This window comes from Drosophila bipectinata, chromosome XL (assembly GCF_030179905.1).
Source record: "Drosophila bipectinata strain 14024-0381.07 chromosome XL, DbipHiC1v2, whole genome shotgun sequence".
Classification (NCBI taxonomy): domain Eukaryota; kingdom Metazoa; phylum Arthropoda; class Insecta; order Diptera; family Drosophilidae; genus Drosophila; species Drosophila bipectinata.
In genome coordinates, this window is record NC_091734.1 from 1,478,396 (window position 1) to 1,499,938 (window position 21,543).

The 21,543-nt window shown below is 38.0% G+C and overlaps 2 protein-coding genes across 2 annotated transcripts in view; both read left to right on the plus strand.

Moving 5' to 3' along the window:
• Window positions 1–21,543, plus strand: part of LOC108120146 (box C/D snoRNA protein 1) — a 142,159-nt gene that overhangs the window by 70,602 nt on the left and 50,014 nt on the right. The gene's annotated exons all lie outside the window — the stretch shown is intronic.
• hwt (heavyweight) overlaps window positions 1–21,543 on the plus strand; it is a 55,970-nt gene that overhangs the window by 23,049 nt on the left and 11,378 nt on the right. Inside the window, exon 4 of the mRNA XM_017231490.3 lies at window positions 19,313–19,447. Coding sequence (XP_017086979.2) covers window positions 19,313–19,447 — 135 coding nt within the window. The remainder of the gene's footprint in view (window positions 1–19,312; window positions 19,448–21,543) is intronic.

A 21,543-nucleotide genomic window follows, 5' to 3' on the forward strand; every position in this document is an offset into this window, starting at 1 on the left:
CCTGGTTTTCCAGGGGTACCAATTCCGTAAATAGAGTCCGCAACCCAACAACAAAAACTCTAAAAAAAATGTAATCAAAGAGCCAGAAGCCGAAGCCCTTCTTGCCTTTTCATTTTTCCGGTCAAAGAGACATAATATTAACAAATGGCCGGGTCATCAATTTAAGGCTTATTTAATGTTCAACAATTGCCTAAAAAAAAAAGAAAAAAATAGGCAGAAAAGGCAACTGTCGCCTTATTTATGTCGAATTATATAAGCACCACACACATTTTTCTTAAGGAACCGTAAAGTACGTGTTTGTCGAGGGTCTCTCCTCCCCTTTCTTTTTTATTTATTTATTTACTTTCCTTTTTTTTTTTGCATATAAGGACATAAGGACATGAATAATAAATTATGTCACAGGGTTGTGTGTACAAGTCGGTGTTTCATGAAGTGATTTTCCGCAATTTTCCAGCAACAGACGTCCCGGTATGACGCATAAGATAAGAAACATTTTTTTTTTTTAGGCCTTACCTATTGTTGTGCCGAGGTGGCGGAAAAAGGGGGAGGGGGTACTACCAAAGAGATGAAAGCCAGTCGGAAAGAGAAGCAACAGAAGCTGCACAGGGAGAAAAATATTTCAAAAATATTGAAAAAAAAAACACCTCCAATTTCGAACCCTGTTTTTAAAACTTCAACATCCTGTTCTGTAACAGTACTGCAAGGACTCCCCCACTTAATGCCTGTTCTTGGACTTGGAACTTGGCCATTTTCTTCACCCCCATGATAAAAAACAGAACACAATAGCCCCGCCTCCGTTTAGATTTTCCTTTTTCCTCCCCCACCCCACCCCTTGGAGCCGGCTTTTCCTCAGACAATCGTCGCATTTTTGCGCTAATGATTAATGGCTGTCGTTGTCCTCAAGGCAGTCGTCTCGTCCTGCCACTGTCCTCGCCTCGGGCTACAAAATGCAAAAACTCCCTCTCCGCCTCCTTCTCACTAAGCACTTTCCAGCACTTGTCGATTGCAGCTGTTGCAAATCTCAGCGTCGGAGTGGCAGTGTTGATAAATGCACGCGGAGCGTGTTGTGTTGATATTTGTCATGGGTCTTAAGTAACCCAGCTTATCGGATCTCAATCTCAAGGTGGCCAAATGGGTTTCAGGGAGTTTTTATTTATTTTTTTTGCTGACACCTTTTTTGTCAGCGTCCCATTTCCTTTCCTGGGTAGTGTTGTAAACTGCTTTGTAAGTGTCTGCCATTCATTTGGGTTCATTAGTGGCATTTGCCACCTGACAGGTTTCGAGTGGCACAAACTGGCGCCCCCGAGCAATAAACCAAATGAAAATTGACAAGCTCACACACACGACTGAGTGTATGTTTTCCTTATTTACCTTCTTTTTATAAATAAATCGAATGACAAAAGAAAAAAAAAATTCAAAAGGCAAGACAGGGAAACGCTTACGGAATTTTAAAATCCTTCATCTCATCCTTTGTTTGAAGGGGGTTTCCTCGACAAATCCCTGGCAGGTGTTGACAAAATAAAGGCAGAAGTCAATCGATTTATTAGACAGGGGGGGTCTTACTTGCTTTCTGCTATTAATAGTTTCTCACTTTATGCTAATTAATTAAAAAGTTTGCCTTTCAGGTAATAGGCCTTGTTGATGAGTCACATTATGGCTTTTATAAAAAGTTATGACTGCTTTTAATAGCTTTTAACATATCCTTTTTGTTTAAATAGATGATCTCATTGGTTATGCAATAGAGTATATGTATATATACTTTTTCAATTTCAATTACGCACCCTCCAAAACAACCTTAATCCCAAAGGTTCCTGAGGAAATCTTTTTGGCTAATGCCTCCCAAGTGTAATTGAGGGGAATTGCGTTGAAAGGTCGACCAGTTTTGGAGGGTTTTTTTGGGGGGTTACATGTGTTACAACAAGTGTTAAGCCAAACACCTTTTCTCTGGCCAGTGCAATTTGTCACTTTTGGTAACGAAAACGAAGAAAAACTTTACCTGGCACTTGCTCTATTAAATATTCACCCCTTTTTTTTTATAGAAAAAGGGGGCGACTATACCACCATGTAAGTTTCATTTATTTGCTGATGTTTACAAATTTTCACGCCAAAATGAAAAAAGTTTTTCCTGTTTTTTGTTTTTTCGATAAGGTGCCACACATTGTGGGTGTGTTTGGTAGTGGAGTGTGAATTTTAGAAGCTTATATAACTACGTGAGTTGTTTGCCTTGTTGTTCTCCTTTTTTTTTTTGTCGATTTTTGTTCAAGTCCTTGGCTAGTTGGCCTTCTCATGTGTCAAGTGGTGGCACAAAAATAAACAACTTCCTGGGTTTTCATCGAAATATATATATATAGGTATTCGTATACTTTGTTTTTCGATTTAATATTTACCATTCAATGGGCATAATGAGTCCTTTCTGTGGGGGGGTGGGTGGCTCTTGACAACGCCTAAAAGCTGGCAACAGTTTGTACAAATTGCTTATTTATGCCATGTGCCTGTCGTCAATAGTCCATGTCCATGTCGGAATATCCTGGTTAATACCCAGTAATATGTGATATGTTTATGGTTATGATGGAGATTATAGATTGGGGATTATATTTGGGGATTTCTTGAAATACAAACTAGAAGAACGAGAAGACTTGGCAAGGTTAAAAAAAGCGCATCTAAAAAAAAAGAGGAAATATTTTTCTCAAACTCCTTTTCAAAAGTCTAATAAGCCCTTTTTGATAGTACCATACTACATATATTAGTTATGTAAAGTGCTTAGTGCTGTTTTTGGGGGCATCCCCGTGTTGCGGTCATAGTCATCCCCACCACATCTCATCCCTTTGGCAATTTCCGTTGATTTGTCACGTTCTGAAAACCAAATACAGATCTAAAAACGGTTGAAAAAAATCGAAAATACGTTTTAATAACGAAGTACGTCCGGCATTTGGGGGCTGGAACAACAGATGGCGCTGCTATGTGAGTGACTGACCACCGGCCGACTGGCGTCATCGTGTTCAAATTGCGAATTATGCTAATTTGCAACACCCTCTACTTTGTATTCCCTTTCCTCCACACTTTCCTCCATGGGTCCATTTCGCATTTCCCATTTCCATTTACACGCCCACCCCACCACGCCCACTAGCTTGCTTCACACTTGTAATGTGTCAAAAAAAAATTAGTTTTCCCGAGACACTTTTTTTTATGCAGTTGGAAAAATTGTTAAGTTTTTTAAAAATATATTATATAAAACATAGAAGTGGGTTGGTATTAAGCTAAATATTAAAATAAGGAGGATATTTCTTTACTAAAATACTAGAAAATTTCTATAAATGTAAGATTTTAGCAAATTGGTAACCTGTCTGGACATGTTCAGAATTTTAAGGTTAGTTTTCATTTTTGGAAACATATTTTTAAGCTTTTGTGTTGGTACTGAAATAAATATTAAGTAGAGAGGATGTAAAATAATAGTTTTTGACTTGAAAAATATTAGAAAATGTCCTAATAATGTAAAATCATACGAAATTGAGAACATGTCTGAACAAGTTCAAATTTTTAAGGTTAGGATTCTTATTTTTAAACAAAAACACAAAGCCATTGTCTTTAATAAGGTTTTGAAAATGATATCCTTCTTAAATGATTTTTTTATTAAGTTAAAATAAGTATAATATTCTATAATATTATAATTAATTTAAATTTCTTAACTTTCTACATATATATTTTGAGAATATTTCATGGAAACCCATGTATACCCAGCCATTAAACCATTTTTTCCTCAAGTGTTCATGGTATTATGTTTCATAAAGTATGCACACACACACACACACAGAGAAAAGTGGGCGGGGCAAGGGCGTTGAAAGGCGAGCAGGCAAAGGGAGTGAGCTGGGGCACGAACCAGTGTGGCACTGGCAGAGGTTAGGAGGCAGACAGCGGGCAGTCGACGTCCCCAGAGCTTCCACATGGGCCTTTATGCGTCATCGTTGTTGCCACTGCCTTCTGCCTCAGTCTTCTGCATTTACCGTTTCGGTTACCGGTGTCTGGCATAATACATATACAAGATAGATGCCACACACACACTCACACGCAGGATACATATGCGTCACATGTGCGCAACAAATTGCGTCTGCCGCTTTGAAAATTTTTGCGGTTACATTTCCGCTGCATCGCCGCCGCCATAACGGGAAACGGCAAACGACAAACAGTACTAGCCACGAGGCACAAAAGGCGAGGCGACATCGACGGCATTTCAATAAGCCAACGGCAAAATGCCGATCAAAATGGGTGCCCCAAAGGGGGGGAGAGGTGGTGCGACTGAATATTAAGGAGAAAAAAAAAAAACGAAAACTATAAGGATAAGGTGAAGGATATGGGAATCAGACCTAGGATCAAATTTCGAAGGCCACAGACCGCAGTCACTTGAAGAAGGTCTCTTTAGAGGGACAGTGGGCCTAAGAGGAGTATATATTATTAAAAATATATCCCTTAAAAAAATGTATATATATTTTAAGATAAGAAATTTGGTATTTTTGATTTATTTGTGATTTACATTTTGTATATATTTTTTATAAATCTTCTAGTTCCTTTTTAAAACTTTAGAGAAAAAATATTGCAGAGATTTCAAAAATCTTTTAAAAAAATACTTTTCAAGTTCTATCATTAGCTAAGTTCTAGACTTTTAAATTTATATATATTTTTTTAAGATTTTAATATCAAATTTCAATAAAAGATTTTTAATCTCAAACTATTCTAAATATTATTGCTTAGATATTGGTATTAGATATATCTAATCGGGTTTTAAGCATTCTTTCACTTGAAATCAAGTAAAAAGTTTGAAATTTCTTAATAAACTTTCTATAAAAGTGTAATGTCTAAATAATACCTGGATATGTTTTAAAATGTAACTTATAAAAGTCTAGTTTATTTAATAAATTAAAAAATTATTTAAAAATATCTATGATCTTAAATCCTCACTTTTTTATCTCAAAAGTAACCCTAAACATCCTACTGTACGATAACTTGCAACCGAAAAGTGTTGCAAACGAAAAGCCAAGAAAAAATATATAAATCAGATTTATGCCACAACATGATTTTTTGCTGTGGCACAAGTATGTGGCAAGTGTGGAGCTATCAGAGGAGGGAGGATGGGGACCGAGATTGCTCTGCTCTGAAAAAATCTGAGAAAATTCGCATCAAATTTTCATATTTACTATGAATTACAAATTGTGGGATTATGGAAATGGTGTTTCCAAAGCCCAGGGCCCAGCTGGGAATCGGCTGGGAATTCGGCATTAGCTTTTTCGGTCTTATTCGGTTATTGATCTCGTTTGTCTATACTAGGAATATTAAATATATATATAGACATTATTACCGAAAAAGGCGGCATGACTCATAGTTTGACTAGGGAGACTGGGGAATAAGATATACAAGTATTATATATATATATGGAATAATTTTTTTTTTTTGGGGTGTGTTTGTCAGCTTCATGAGGGATTATAACCTGATACGTCTCTAGGATAGGGAGAACTTGTTTGTAGCCAAATACCTGTGGACAAATAATTACAAAAAAAAAAAAACTAGAGTGGCTGGGTGGTGCGCATGTAGCATATTTAATGGCCAAAGGAACTCGTGTCAAGGATTACTAATTAGTGTCTGGACGTTGACGACCATCATCCTGCCAGTCCCGGCAGTCCTGCCAATCCTGTCATCCAGCCATCATGGGCTGCTCTCTTGTTGCCTGTGTTTATGTTCTTTGGCTTAAGTGCACCACCACCCAACCACCCAGGATCAGGACCATCCCCCAACCACCCATTATCCTGTGTGGTTTCTGGTTTGGGTTTATATTTGCTTTTTAAATTGACTTTGGCCGCCACTGCCGCCGCCACCAAATTGAGTTGTCCAATGGCTCTGGGTGTCTGTCTGATAAGCGTTCCATGTCTTACCTGCGGCTTAAGTGAAATTTTCCTCGAAAAACACTCGGGTTTGGGGAGGGGAGTGGGGATTACACTTATGAAGGGGGGGCACTCTGGAATACCAACACTGGGCAAAAGATTAAACAGAAATTGGGGACTTGAAACCAGAGAGAGGGTGCTTATAACAAAAAGTATCCTTAAAAGTCATTAAATTATTAAATTTACATTTAAAATTGAATTAAATCTTAGTTTGTTTTTCATTAGGGATTTTTTAAATATTTTCTTTATAGTTTCCATAGTTTTATCAATAATATTTCATACTATTTCTTTCATAAAAAAAGGTTCTTTATGAGAACTTTTAATGTTGAAAAATATTTCTAATAAAACTTGGAAGAAAATTTATAAAAATCTTTAAAAAATATTAATAATATTTAATAATTATTTATTTTATTATAATTTCCTCTGTGTGGTGTATCTATTTAATTGTTGTGGCCTTTTCTTTAACTTTTTTTGTGGGCTTACCAGAATTTTGTTCCATTTGCGGCTGGCTGTCTAAGCTGATTTGTATTTAATGAGCTGTATATACCGCACACCACACACACACACTCCAGTGTGTAGCCGAGAGATACGGATAGAAGACCTCTGAGATACAGGATACGGAAAGTTTTCAAGTACACGGTCCTCCCAGACAAATTGCTGTCAGTCTCGACGTCGAAATGAAAACATTTACTGCCGGGGATTGTGGAAGAAGTGGGATGGATGGAAGGAATCCCTCCATCAACATATCCGATGCCACCTGTCAGCGACTTTTTCAACACTCCCCCACCCTTCATGGTTCAAAATATATAAAGGATATTTATAAAATACCATCTCACAACCACTCACATCATTGTCAATTATTTGTTTAACTTTTGGAGAGGAAGAGAACTCCTCGGGAATAGCATTTCATAACCAAGGAAATGCCTTATTTGCTTAGCATTATAGCCAAGGACCTTCCCCCCCCCCCCCCCCCAGCTCCTGCTCAAGGATACATTTTTTGATGTCTAACCCGGAGGCTAGAGCTTCAGCTTCGGTTTTCTTAACCTTCATAAATTAAATTCCTCAAATATTTACGGAAAATGGAAAATTTTGGGAGGCTTCTGGGTTGTGGATTGTTTGCTTAGCAACAATTAGTCTGTATATTTGTTTATTTCGATGCTTATGGATATAGATACAGATATTTACAGATATCTATAGATATATATATACAATTATTTGTCTATTTAATTTATAGCCTCTTAAATCAATGAAATTTAATCTACGGAAGTGGATTTGGGGGAGTTTTCTTAGAAAAGTATTAAGTATTCATAAAATAGATGGGTTTTGGATTGAAAATATTTCTAAAATTGATTTAAAAAGGTCCATATTTGCTATTTTAGTGACTATAGTGATATATAAAATTTAATTTCATATTTTTTTTTCAATTTCCAGTCCATAAATTACATTTTTGAAGGCCAAAACTAAGCGGCTGCAATGTCATTCTATTTTTTTTTGGCAAACCCAAATTTTCAATAGAAAACTATTTGTTTGCAAAACTAATAATAGTGACGCGACTATGGATATATTATATACTACTTATTATATATATTATATCCAAAAATGTAGAGGGCGAAAAACTGAGTCATAGACAGGCCATTAACTGGGGGATAATTTATCCAGAATGTCCTTGGGTTTAGCAGCTGCTTGGAGTTTTTGCGGACAAGGCTTAATCGACTTTGTCGACATTAAATGCGTGTGGTTAGCCAAGCCCAAAAAAATAAGAGACTATATATATATATAGAGAAACCCCCCCGCTTTTAGAAAATAGCGTGAAAATTCTTTCTCAGTATTTTTTGGGGGGAAATAATATTCATCCATAGCCCCCTTCTGGCTGTTGTATTATTTATGCCCATAAAAATATTATTGCCATTTTTTCGCATTTGGATTTAGCTTGGCTTCTGTCAGAGTATGTGTGTGTGTGTTTGAGATTTTTTGAGACGTCATGCCGGAAAAGGACCTTCTTTCCCCCAGGATCCCCACAACCCTCTGGCTCTATTGAAAATACAACGTCTTGTCAAATGTCAGGCGTGAAGTGTTTGTTGATGCGCTGCCAGGGGCGTTGTTTTTCTGGCCAACGGGGGGGCTGGGGGGGTGTGGCATGTGGCTGGCCCAAAATAAAATCCGGCAGAAGCAAGAAAACGCCGGAAATGCTGCGTAATTGGACCCATATGCTCAGGAATGCGAGCCAAGGAGTCGGGTAGTTTTCGTGGTTCAGTGTGGTGGTGGTGCGGTTATGGTTTTCTTTCATTCTAGAGTTGGTGGTGGTGACAAATGCCAGATTAGTCAGGCCACAGGCACAAAAAAGGGTTTTCCAAGCCACAAACCAACACACACACACTCCCTCCTACAAAAGGATATATGTATAATATTAAGGTAATGCCCAAAAATTGGATCAGGGTTTTAAATTAAATTTTGTACTAGGAGGGTTTTTGAGAAAATCAAATATTTGTGTTTATTTTTGGAAGAATGTTGAGGTTTTCTTTAAAAAAAAAATAAAGATAAACTTAGTTCTTTAGCTTAAAATCTAAAAAAAATAGAAACGAGCCATAAAACCACATAAGTATGCTATGAAAATTAACTAAAGCCTTCCTGTTTGTAGTTTCTTATGCAAAAATTCAAAAAAATCATAGTTTGAGTAAAAATTTCTAACAAATCTTAAATTTTTAGTTATTTAAAATTTATAAACTATTATTTAAGCTTGAAAACCCCCACATAACTTATAGTTTCTTCAACCAAAACAAGGTCACCTGCAAACTAATCAAAAAATAGGAAGCTATAAAATGGCTATAAAACCCCGAAAATCCGCATTATCTAATAGCCACTGACCTACCCACTAGACACAAAAAAATAAAATAGAAATAATAACCACAGAAGGCAGTATCGAGTCTGGGAAAAGTGCCAAAGTTTGATTGCATTTTGAGGTTTTTCAGACAGACAGACATCTCTCAGGACGGTTTGTACAATTTCCGATAGGGAATCGGATTGGAATGGCAGAGCAGAGCCATTGGGTCTCAATTATGGCCAAACTCGGCCTGCAATGGCCAATTCATTTGCCTGGCCACGTAATGGCCATTTGAGGAGGCTCTGGTGAGGTACCAGTAGCGGGTGAGGAGGAGGACGAGGAGGATGTTCGCAAATAAAGTGGCGATTGGATATTACAACTTTCCGGTCACTGCATTTCTGCAAAGTTCACAAAACTACAACAAGGCAAAGAACATCCCAAGCCACCCAAGCCACCCAACCACCCACTCAAACCACCCAAACCACCCCCTCAACTTCTGCTCCCATGAGCAGAACAATTTCCAATGTTCGCTCGACTGTGGTGTTTTCAACGAAAGGACCACGAAATACCCATACTTGCAAAAAAATAACGAAACACACACACACACACATGTAGGCGACAGGAAACAGGAAGTTGGCTTCGCTTCCCCCAGTGGGTGGGCAGTGGGTGGTGAGTGGGTGGATGGGTGGCTGGGCCGGCACGTTTGGCAACATGTGTAGTATTTAAAACTCAACCGTCCTTGGGTCAGTCGCCACAAATGAATTTATTTATTTTACGGTTTCACTTTGCTGTTTTTTTTATTCATTTGATTGCCAAATCATACACTTTCAAGGGGTTAATTAACTAACATGAATACTTTATTATATAATTTAAGAAATTTGAAAAAAAATTTAACTCTAAAAAGCATATAATAGCTATGAATATTAGTCCTATTCTGGTTAGAAATCTCCCTCTAACTTGTGTTTTTGGTTTAGTTTTTAAAAAGCTTTTAAAAATTAAACCTCTCCAAGAATTTACCTAAATTTTTTTATTTAATATCTTAATTCTAAGATAAATTTATATTTCTAGTTTTTTAACTATTAAAAATTCTTTTTAGCTTAAATTTAATCTTAGTTTAGGACCACCATTCAAGCCGTACATTCTAAGGCAGCACCCCTCTTTATAAAGCCTTTTAAAACCAAAGAACTAAAAATCTATAAATATTATTCTTTCACCTTAAAAAATCCCTATTCTAAGCTTCATTATTTAAAAAATCTAAACTCTTCTAATAATCAATATTTTTAATATTTTTAGAGTACTTTTTAATTCGTTTTTAGGCTATTATTGGGCCTGCATTTTATTTGTGGCGGCATCTTTGGTTTTTTTTTTTTCAGATTTTCATTACATTTCGGCAAACAATTTATGTGGCCCAGTGGGGTGGTCCTCGTTCGCTAAACGGGGGGAGTGATGGGGTGGCTCAGTCGACTGGGTGGTGTGCCTGCTGCACTCGTGATCTTTCGCCACCCTTGACTCCCATGGAATGACTCCCAAAGTCAAAGTTGTCTGCTCGACTGGCACGCATCGTTATTGCGTTTTTGAGTTTTGAGTTTGAGTTTTGTGTTTTTTGTGTGTGTTTTGAGTGGTGTGCGACATTGAAATTTATAGACCTATAGGATTGCCAGGAACTGGAGATGGGAGGGAACCGCCAGGACCTCTGGCTTCTGTTACTGATTCTGTTTCTGGCAGGTGGTGCGCCTTTTCAAGTGCCATACCAAAACCTCACTCACCCATCAACTGTCTGGGCCTGGGCCTGGGCCTCGGTTTAAAAACATCGTCGAAGAAGCAAGAAAAAATATTTAATTAAAATTTATGTGCAACCCCGAATGGCAAGCCAGCGGGGGGTTTGTTTTGGAAAAACAAACCCTGCCAGTATAAAGGTCCCGGCGCGGTAACTGCAGTTGAGGCAACGTTTTTTGATGACACCCTTCAGCGACCTCCCTCAACCGGAATCCCAGAATCCAGCAAAAGCCCGGATTCCTGCCATCCTGGCTGTATCCTCTTGGGGGGGGGACGAACGGACGGATGGCACTTGAAACTTTGCTGTTTAACATTTTTAGCTTCAAAGCACTTGGAAAAATGTTTTATAGCTTTTCTTTTAAATCAAAGTTAGAGGAAAAAACAACCTTATAGAGATTATTATGATAAATCTGATAAATAATAGGAATTTTTTGAAGTAAAGTACTATTCTTAGCGACCTATTCTATCCCTAAAAACCTCTAACATTTTCTTCAAGTGCTTCTCTATGGCCCAGCCCCTCATTGATGTGACCATGTCAGCCATTTTTAATGGTTCCGTTGCAACAAGGGGGGGACGGGAGGGTAAAAAAAGCGGAAAAAATTAAAAATATTTTGCATACTTGCCGGCGCATATGCCGCAAAATGCTCCACCGAAGAGCTATTAAAAAGTTTCAAAACATAATGAAGGGTGGTTCTCCTACAAAAGTGAAAGAAAACATCCAGTAGAGGGGGGGATGTAGTCAGTCAGTCAGTGTAAACATGCGGCAAGGCGGGCATTTACCTGTAATCGGCCACGCATTAACCAAACAAATCAATTGAGCGTTAAAGGCCATAAGGCATAAGGCCAAACAAGGACAGGGTCCCACTCGGACCCTGTTGGGTCCTGTAATTGGTAATTGAAAGTGGCCCCTGGCTTTCGGCTAATCAATCAAGCCAACAGCAAACCGGAAAAGCTTAACAAGTAAATGCTGGGGCAGGGGAACTAAGGCCAGGAAGGCCAGCCAGTCGATCGATTAATCAATCCATCAATCAATCAATCAGTCAGTCAGCTAGTCAGCTAGTCAGTTAGTAGCAAAGATCAAAGGGGGCTGGATTTGTTGGCAATTAGCGACACTAACATCTGGATTAGGCCAACTTTGTTTACCAAACTATTTCGAAAGTTTCCGCTAATAATGCCTGTTAATAGTTTGCTTCCAAAGAACTCAATTAAATTACCAGGTTTGTTTGATTCCGAGATATTAAGCCAATACTCAAACAAGAGTGCCAACAGCTCAATTATCGGGGTCACCAAAAAAATTAGAATAAGTGGGGTAATTGATGTTTTATATGATTTGTGATTGAGATAAGTTGCTTGAACGGTTGTACTAGCGAGGAAAGCAAATATGCAAGCTAACCGAGACTATTCGGGGTCACCAGATGAAATTATGACAAAAATACCGATTGTCGGGGTCACCAGACCTGGAAGAAACATAATTACTGTTTTTACAGCTTATATTTGTTAGAAAACCATTTTCCCTGCAATTCTGATGGCTACTCAAGACAAGTTAGGGTTACTACCATTTCGGGGTCACCAAATAGTCCATAAATCTACATTTCTCCAAATTTCTTTCAAAAATACCAATGAAAACCAATTGAAAGCTGACCTCTTGACCAAAAATCAACAAACTATTTTGAGCATAAAAGAGCTCTTTCTGGCACTTGCCAGTGTTGCCAGTGTCGTGCCAACCTGTCGTTGGCATTTTAATAATAAAAAATCAAAGCCGCCTGCATAGAATCATCATAGAGAACCGGTGAGGACCTGAAGAATGCCTGCCATTCTGTTTGTGGCAACGCAATCTCCGCAATATGCCAGCATTCGGTTTTCAGTGGCAGAGATAGAAACTAGAAAATAGAAAGTAGAAAGCAAAGTGCTTGAAAGGAACCAAGAACCTGGGGTTGCACCATCATTTCCTGCCCGAACAGAATGTGTGACACAAAAGCCAAATAGCCTGGCAAGGGCAACATGTGGCCAGGACAATATAAAGGTATATATATATGTATATATAGTAGTGCCACAAGCACTGAACAAAAAAAGCTAGTACTATATGAACATAGGGTTTATTTCATTGCTTAGATTGGTAGCATATTTTTTGGCAAGTGGCTTTTTTTTTTTGGTTTTCTGCCACTGGCAGACCAGTTTGTAGTTTGAGCCAGTGCCAAAGTGCCTGCGGTTATGCGCTATGCCACACAAGAAAGCAAAAACCAGAAAAACCGAAACTTGGCTACCATCTAGAGAAGGCTACTATATGTATATATACTTCCATACCTGCAGCAACCCGGTGCCTTGTGCCCTGTACCTTGTGTTTTGTGGCACGTGTGTTTTGTGGCACGTGCAACGCATTAATGCCGCCTTTAAAATTTATGATATTTACTCACCCAGACAGACGTACCGACGAAGGCAATGAGCCAGCGCACCTCACCCACACCCATACCCACACTTGCCTCCATTGCACCATCCATTTTGCATGGTTCTTGGATCCAAAGTGGCAATCACGACCAATGAGAGCCTGCTTAGTGAGTCATCGTGGATGGTCTTGGGTCTTGGATGTCTCCCCGAAACAGAAAGGCACTGAGCCACTTAACTTTTACTGGCTGGTATGTGGGTTGATCGCAAAGTCCAATTTCGAAGGATGTTTTACACAAAAATCTCACTGTAAACAGTGGTAATTTATGGGGGTTTTTATAAGTAAACAGTGTTGTAAAGCTGGAAAGCATAGATATAGGCTTAAGTGTTGGGAAATAAGACAGTTTTTTAAGAAAAAAGTAAGAATTTAATTGAATTTTTATTCAGAAACGTAGGCTTTTATTTTATTTAATCTTCTTAAAATATTATTCTTTATATTATTGTTTTTTATTTATTGTAGAAAGTAACTTCTTTTAAAATAGAGTGACCATGCGTCTTAAGATTAGTGTTAGAAAGGATTAGGAAAGTTATCACAAGTGTTGCGAAACGATTTGTTATTAATTTTCGAGGTTTTAAGACTTGAAGAGATGTTTTTAGGTAAAAACAGCCTCTTTAATGTGAAAATTTAACCATTTTTGTGGCCATTTCTTTAGTAAATATTTAAATTAGTGTTGCAAAGCATCTTTTAAAGCAAAACCCCAGACATTTTAAGGACCTTTAGTGCCCGGACATCAGGTCACTGCACACACAGTGAGAGAGCACTAACCGACCAAATGGCCCGGAGACGCTTATCCTTCGCTTGGCCCGTCTCCGGTCCAGCCAATGTCCTTTCAATTTCGCATCCTGCCCGCGGGCCATCAGCACAAAAGTTGGCCATAGTTGGCCATAGTTCCATGGCCGTCCCTCCATGCCATGGAAGTAAGGACCAGTAAGCACTGACTGAGTTTATCGCTTCAGTTTATTTCACGACGTTGCGTTGTCAACACACCTGAGACCTGAGACACCTCACTTCTCTCCATTTTTTTTGTAATTTTGTTAAGTGAAGAGAAAAGGTGAAAAATAAGTAGAAGACAGCGAAAGACAGCGACTGGGTTGTGAAATTATTAGCAGAATGTTCTGTCGTCGCTGTTGGATTGATTTTAGGGCCGGAGAGAATCCGTTGGAGTGCTCCGGTCCCTGCGGTCGTCGATTCCACCACAGATGCGTCCTGGTCCCCGGGGAGGTGGCGCGTGTACTCCGGGATCTCGACTGCCGCGGCCTGGAATGGTATTGCCACAATTGTCGTCAACTTTATCGCCTCCAATTGTACTTCGAGGTAGATATTTTCTATATGTATCTCTTGCTCCACCAACCTCAAGTAGATGCAACCAGGTGAGGGTGGAATTTATGGGCCACAAGTTTCTCGTCTTGATTGAATTTGTCGGGCTGAGTGTGGCAGGTGTTGTGTAACGTCTGCCCCGCTCTGGCAACCTCTGACCTTCGGGCCATGACTGTACTTGGCAATTAAATCAAGCTTACGACGGGCTAAGATTATCTTGAGTGCTCCAACTCAATTAGCCAAACAGGCAGCTAAAGATTAAGGCCATAACCCTCGATAGAAACACTGAAACAATTTTACAAAAGGGTTTTAACATTACTACTTGTAGTTATTAAGAGAACATATATACATAGGTATCTAGACTTTCGTATATCTTAAGGAAATATGGACTATATCATAGGACCTGCATATGGACTGCCTATATCTCTGCCAATTCTTATCCGATCCTTGTGGGGAATACCTTAAAACATTTGTGGGCCGATTCCCCGTCATTCTGCATCAAAATCCTGACACAAAATATTTTTTCAATTTTTTTCAAAATTTTCCTGGGGATACCCCTGCCAGAATCGTGTTTTTCCTATATGGCTCCTTCCGATGTATATATCTTTGTCAATTCTTATCCGATCCTTGTGGGGAATACCTTAAAACGTTTGTGGGCCGGTTCCCCGTCATTCTGCATCAAAATCCTGACACAAAATATTTTTTCAATTTTTTTCAAAATTTTCCTGGGGATACCCCTGCCAGAATCGTGTTTTTCGTACATGGTTCCTTCCGATGTCTATATCTCTGCCAAATCTTATCCGATCCTTGTGGGGAATACCTTAAAACATTTGTGGGTTGATTCTCCGTCATTCTGCATCAAAATCCTGACACAAAATATTTTTTCAATTTTTTTCAAAATTTTCCTGGGGATACCCCTGCCAGAATCGTGTTTTTCGTACATGGCTCCTTCCGATATCTATATCTCTGCCAATTCTTATCCGATCCTTGTGGGGAATACCTTAAAACATTTGTGGGCCGATTTCCCGTCATTCTGCATCAAAATCCTGACACAAAATATTTTTTAAATTTTTTTCAAAATTTTCCTGGGGATACCCCTGCCAGAATCGTGTTTTTAGTACATGGTTCCTTCCGATGTCTATATCTCTGCCAATTCTTATCCGATCCTTGTGGGGAATACCTTAAAACATTTGTGGGCCGATTTCCCGTCATTCTGCATCAAAATCCTGACACAAAATATTTTTTCAATTTTTTTCAAAATTTTCCTGGGGATACCCCTGCCAGAATCGTGTTTTTCGTACATGGCTCCTTCCGATGTCTATATCTCTGCCAAATCTTATCCGATCCTTGTGGGGAATACCTTAAAACATTTGTGGGTTGATTCTCCGTCATTCTGCATCAAAATCCTGACACAAAATATTTTTTCAATTTTTTTCAAAATTTTCCTGGGGATACCCCTGCCAGAATCGTGTTTTTCGTACATGGCTCCTTCCGATATCTATATATCTGCCAATTCTTATCCGATCCTTGTGGGGAATACCTTAAAACATTTGTGGGCCGATTTCCCGTCATTCTGCATCAAAATCCTGACACAAAATATTTTTTCAATTTTTTTCAAAATTTTCCTGGGGATACCCCTGCCAGAATCGTGTTTTTCGTACATGGTTCCTTCCGATGTCTATATCTCTGCCAATTCTTATCCGATCCTTGTGGGGAATACCTTAAAACATTTGTGGGTTGATTCTTCGTCATTCTGCATCAAAATCCTGACACAAAATATTTTTTCAATTTTTTTCAAAATTTTCCTGGGGATACCCCTGCCAGAATCGTGTTTTTCGTACATGGCTCCTTCCGATGTCTATATCTCTGCCAAATCTTATCCGATCCTTGTGGGGAATACCTTAAAACATTTGTGGGTTGATTCTCCGTCATTCTGCATCAAAATCCTGACACAAAATATTTTTTCAATTTTTTTCAAAATTTTCCTGGGGATACCCCTGCCAGAATCGTGTTTTTCGTACATGGCTCCTTCCGATATCTATATCTCTGCCAATTCTTATCCGATCCTTGTGGGGAATACCTTAAAACATTTGTGGGCCGATTTCCCGTCATTCTGCATCAAAATCCTGACACAAAATATTTTTTCAATTTTTTTCAAAATTTTCCTGGGGATACCCCTGCCAGAATCGTGTTTTTCGTACATGGTTCCTTCCGATGTCTATATCTCTGCCAATTCTTATCCGATCCTTGTGGGGAATACCTTAAAACATTTGTGGGCCGATTTCCCGTCATTCTGCATCAAAATCCTGACACAAAATATTTTTAAAATTTTTTTCAAAATTTTCCTGGGGATACCCCTGCCAGAATCGTGTTTTTCGTACATGGCTCCTTCCGATGCCTATATCTCTGCCAATTCTTATCCGATCCTTGTGGGGAATACTTTAAAACATTTGTGGGCCGATTTCCCGTCATTCTGCATCAAAATCCTGACACAAAATATTTTTAAAATTTTTTTCAAAATTTTCCTGGGGATACCCCTGCCAGAATCGTGTTTTTCGTACATGGCTCCTTCCAATGTCTATATCTCTGGCAATTCCTATCCGATCCTTATGGGGAATACCTTAAAACATGTGTGGGCCGATTCCCCGTCATTCTGGATCAAAATCCTGACACAAAATATTTTTTCAATTTTTTTCAAAATTTTCCTGGGGATACCCCTGCCAGAATCGTGTTTTTCGTATATGGCCCCTTCCGATGTCTATATCTCTGGCAATTCTTATCCGATCCTTAAGAGGAATACCTTAAAACATTTGTGGGTCGAAAATTGAAATTTTTTTCAAAATTTTCCTGGGGATACCCCTGCCAGAATCGTGTTTTTCGTACATGGCTCCTTCCGATGTCTATATCTCTGCCAATTCTTATCCGATCCTTGTGGGGAATACCTAAAACATTTGTGGGTTGATTCTCCGTCATTCTGCATCAAAATCCTAACACAAAATAAGTTTTCAATTTTTTTCAAAATTTTCCTGGGGATACCCCTGCTAGAATCGTGTTTTTCCCATATGGCTCCTTCCGATGTCTATATCTTTGCCAATTTAAGCCCGATTCTTAAAAATAATCCTTTTAACAATTTGTAGGCCAATTTAGAGACAGTCTGCATCAAAACCAGTAAACAAAATTTACCAAAAATGTTGAAAATAAGCCGAAAGCCCTTAGAATAAGTACAAAACACTGTACCTCGTGGCAGGTGTCTAAAACTTTTGAAAGCCCGGCGGTCAATAAAAAGGCAACATCTACGACGTAGATTCTACGTCAATTGCGTGGCTATTTCTGGTTATTTCTTGTAGGAATAGAAAATAATACACATATATTTTTATGCGCAGAGAATATCCTTGAACCCTTGAGAAATAAAAGCAGAAAAAAAAGGAAAAATAAATGCATGCAAGGAGGAAAAACAATAACGAACGCCACGACACGTGCACCTCAAGTGTGTGCCACCCACACCCACCCATACACCACCCCGTCCCCACCCTTTGGTAAGGTATCTGTTTTAAGCCCAGTTGGCAGACTCTTGCCATTTTGGCTGAAAGTCTGCGTCATCAAAAGTGTACAACAATGGCTAAATTACAGTTACAATTAAAAATGGCGACGATGCTAAAGGATTTTGTGAGCTTCTTTTGTTTGGTGGTTTGAGGGGCTTTCCACCCCCCCCAAATTTTCTCTCTCTGTATGTAGTGTGTGTGTTAGCCAGGTGAAAATAAAAAGCCAGGCGTCCAGATGATGCAAATGTATGAAAGCATTGTTGCTGCCAAAGGAAAATGTCTTGAATATTGCAATTAACGTTAAGTGAAGAAAAGCAAAAAAAAAAAGGGTCTGGGTTTTTGGGGCGTTTTTTGGTTGTTGTTCGTTTTTGGCCAAAAGCTTAGCCAACTGATGGAAATGAATTGGTAAAGATTAAAGCCAAAAAACAAATTACCGGCTTAGACCAAAACTTATTATGGTTATTTTGGTAGAGTTTCTTGGTCGAGGAAGACATTAAGAGCAGACATAACAGATTATTGGTAATTAGGTTTTCAAGTTCTGTTTTTTATTTATTTTTTTTTTTGGTAATTAGTTTTCTTCATAATGTAGAGTTTACTTGATTTTTTAAGTTTTTTAATTATGTTATAGGCTATGCAGTTTTTATTTCCTTTTTATCCTAATTTTTAAAATGATTATGTACAGTGCTGCCAAGCTTTTTTTCAAAGTTAGGATCGTTTTTCATAAATTAAAGCATTTTTAACTCTTTATAATAACACAATGATTTTATAATCATTTATTTGCAATATTAAAATATATAATATTTTAAGTGAAAACCATTATTACAACAAAAATAAATAACATAAATCCTTACAAAAGAGGAAACAAATTGGCAGCACTGATCTCTGATGCCGGGAAATCGTAAAGTGACCGTTCTTTTCTCAAAAATAATACCTTAAAGCCAATACCCTAAAGCCTTAACTATTTCATACTAAAATATTAAATAAATGCTAAACTAAACATTAGCTAACCTTTTTAAAATAAATATAAATGTTAATCTTAAAAAAGATCTAGTAATATTTAAATATAAAATAAAAGAAAGACTTCTTTGATAAATACTACCAAATACTATCTCATTATCAGAGCTTTTGCTTTAGATTCCCTGAGTTATAAAACAATATAAAAAAAATACATATTTTTAAGACTTTCAGGAGTAAAATGTATGTATTTTTCTATAAGTAAGTTCTATAGTATAGTATAGTATAAGTATAGTTCTATAATGTATTTAAGGAATAACATCATTCTTAAAGTTTCAATATCAAAGTCAGGCTTTGAAACCCTAAGGCATAGTTTAATAACTAAAAGTAAAACCTAAAACCTACAACACCTGCAGGCAGCTGCCCTAATTAAGTTCTCTTAAACACTCTCTAGTAACCAGTAACCTGTCATCTGTAATTAATTAAATTTCAACGGAATTCTTTCCCCTCGACTTTCTTCACTTTCTAGATTGCCATCTGTGATGATTACAGCCTGCCCGTAGACTTTGTTAAAAAACGACCGTCCAGCTTCGATCCGTGCCTGGCGGAGGCGATACCAGCGAATCCTGAGCACTGGATAGCTCCCAGTCCGCAAACAGAATTTGTAAGTACTTTTCTATATCCTGTATATCCTGTGTATATAGCCTGTGTAGACCGTGTATCCTGTCTGTATATCCGGTTATCCTTCAGCATCCTTTTGCTAGTTAAGTGGGTCGCACTTTTGGGGCGGTGGGGGGTTGTTTGTTTAGATTGGTGGGTTTGGTAGATTGGCTTGATGGTTGAATGGTTGCCAGGATGGTTGGCAGGACGAAGGACAATTAACTGCTCTGGACAGCTAATTGATAAACTGCACGCTCCATGGACTTTTTTCGGCCCTCTGGCCACCATGATGATGAGTTGCATATCCCGAGCACGAGCAGAGTAAGCAATGCGTTAATGAAAAGCCACTCACCCCTTGATATCCTTGACTGTTTATCCTGCCAGGATACTGGCCGGTTGGTCAAACAAAGCCACGGTCCAAACAATGCACGGACTATTGGAGAAATATTGCAGAAAAAAAAAAAATTGTATAATATGAAGGGAAAAATATACAAGGGCGGGAAAAATAAATGGGCGGGAAAACAAAAAACAAACAAACATAAAAAACTGCCAGGAGCCAGGAGCCAGGAGCCAGTTGCCCAGCAGGAGGTCAACAAAAAATGGTCAACCAGAGAGAGAAAAAAAGGCTAAAAAAAGGACTACTTAGTGAGCTATGTTTTAAGCCGAAAAAAATCCTTTATTTTTTGGCTATTTTTTCTGGCCAACACTTAAAGCCAAAAATCCAAGCAAGATAGCGGCCCTAAGATAACCTCAGGCTGCAGCAAATTCCTCGTGCCACAAATCAAAAGCTGCCTTTTTGATTCTCATTCCCAGGACCTTAGGTCCTTTGAGGCTACAGCCTGCTGTTTGGCATTTTTTTATGGCCCATACGGAAATATTTGTTGTGTTTTGTTCCCTCTTGCATATTGCCACTAAAAATGAAAATGAAAGCCCAGAGAGGCACAAGCGCCGCATGAGGCATTCCCATAAAAAGCAGGAGGAAATAAAAAAAAAAAACAAGAGAGAGAAACAGAAACCAAAAGTCGAATCTCGTAAATACAACAGCACTTGAAATTCATTTTATTGAAATTTGTTTAGCCCGTCGAGGAATGCCTTGCTGCCTCATTGGCTTGCCTTGCTGCTGCTGCCTTCGTGCCACATAAATAAGATTTGCGGCAAGGACCCTCAGGAGTGGCAGGATTTAGCTGCTGGCTTGCTAAATCAGTGCCAAGGATATGTACTTATATTTCGGCTAAGCTTTTTTGTAGAATATTTTTTTAAGGTAATAATTGAATAAGAAGGCTATATTGTTTGCTGAAATTGAAGGAAAAAATAAATCAAAGCTAATTTTGGAGGATATTGTAAGGATATTGATGAAGTTTCCTACAAGATTTTCTCAGAAAAGGAGTTATTATTTTATTATATGATTTGAAGCTATTTTGGTCAATGTTTTAATCTATATTCACGAATAATACCTTATATAATTATGGTTATTATTTAAATACTGGAAAATATAACTATACCCGGTACTTGTGGTAGCCTTCTCCTGTATTCTTGGCCATTAATTTTAAAATTTAATATCATAAGGGAGAAATTATTGATAGTTTATATTATTTAAACTATTATTAAAAAAATAATATTATTTTTCCTTGCAATTTATATTTAAAAACACTAGTTTTATATCAGAGAGACTACAAAGAGTATACATACATTGACATATGTATCAGAAGTACCGGGTATCATATAGTTTTTCTTTTTAAAAAAAATTATTCAAAGCCAATAATTCAAAAATACATTCATAAATTAAAGAAAGTGTATACTTTTTATCTCAAAAGTAGCTTTAATAATAAATTTAAAAAACCTCTGATATTTTTATGATTATAATTCTTTTTAAAATAATTTATTTAAGTAATTAAAGTAATCAACTTTTATTTTAAGCTCCTATAAACCTTATTAGTCTTAACTATGAGAGCCAATCAGTTAGTTTAAGTCCTTTGAAATTGCCTGAATAATTTCCCTAGATTTTCCTGCCAATTTTCCTGGCTTTCTCCAGCTTTCTTCCTGCCCCCGCCACCGCCCCTGCCCCCCTCTGCAAAATATTCATACTGCAAATGGCCCAAA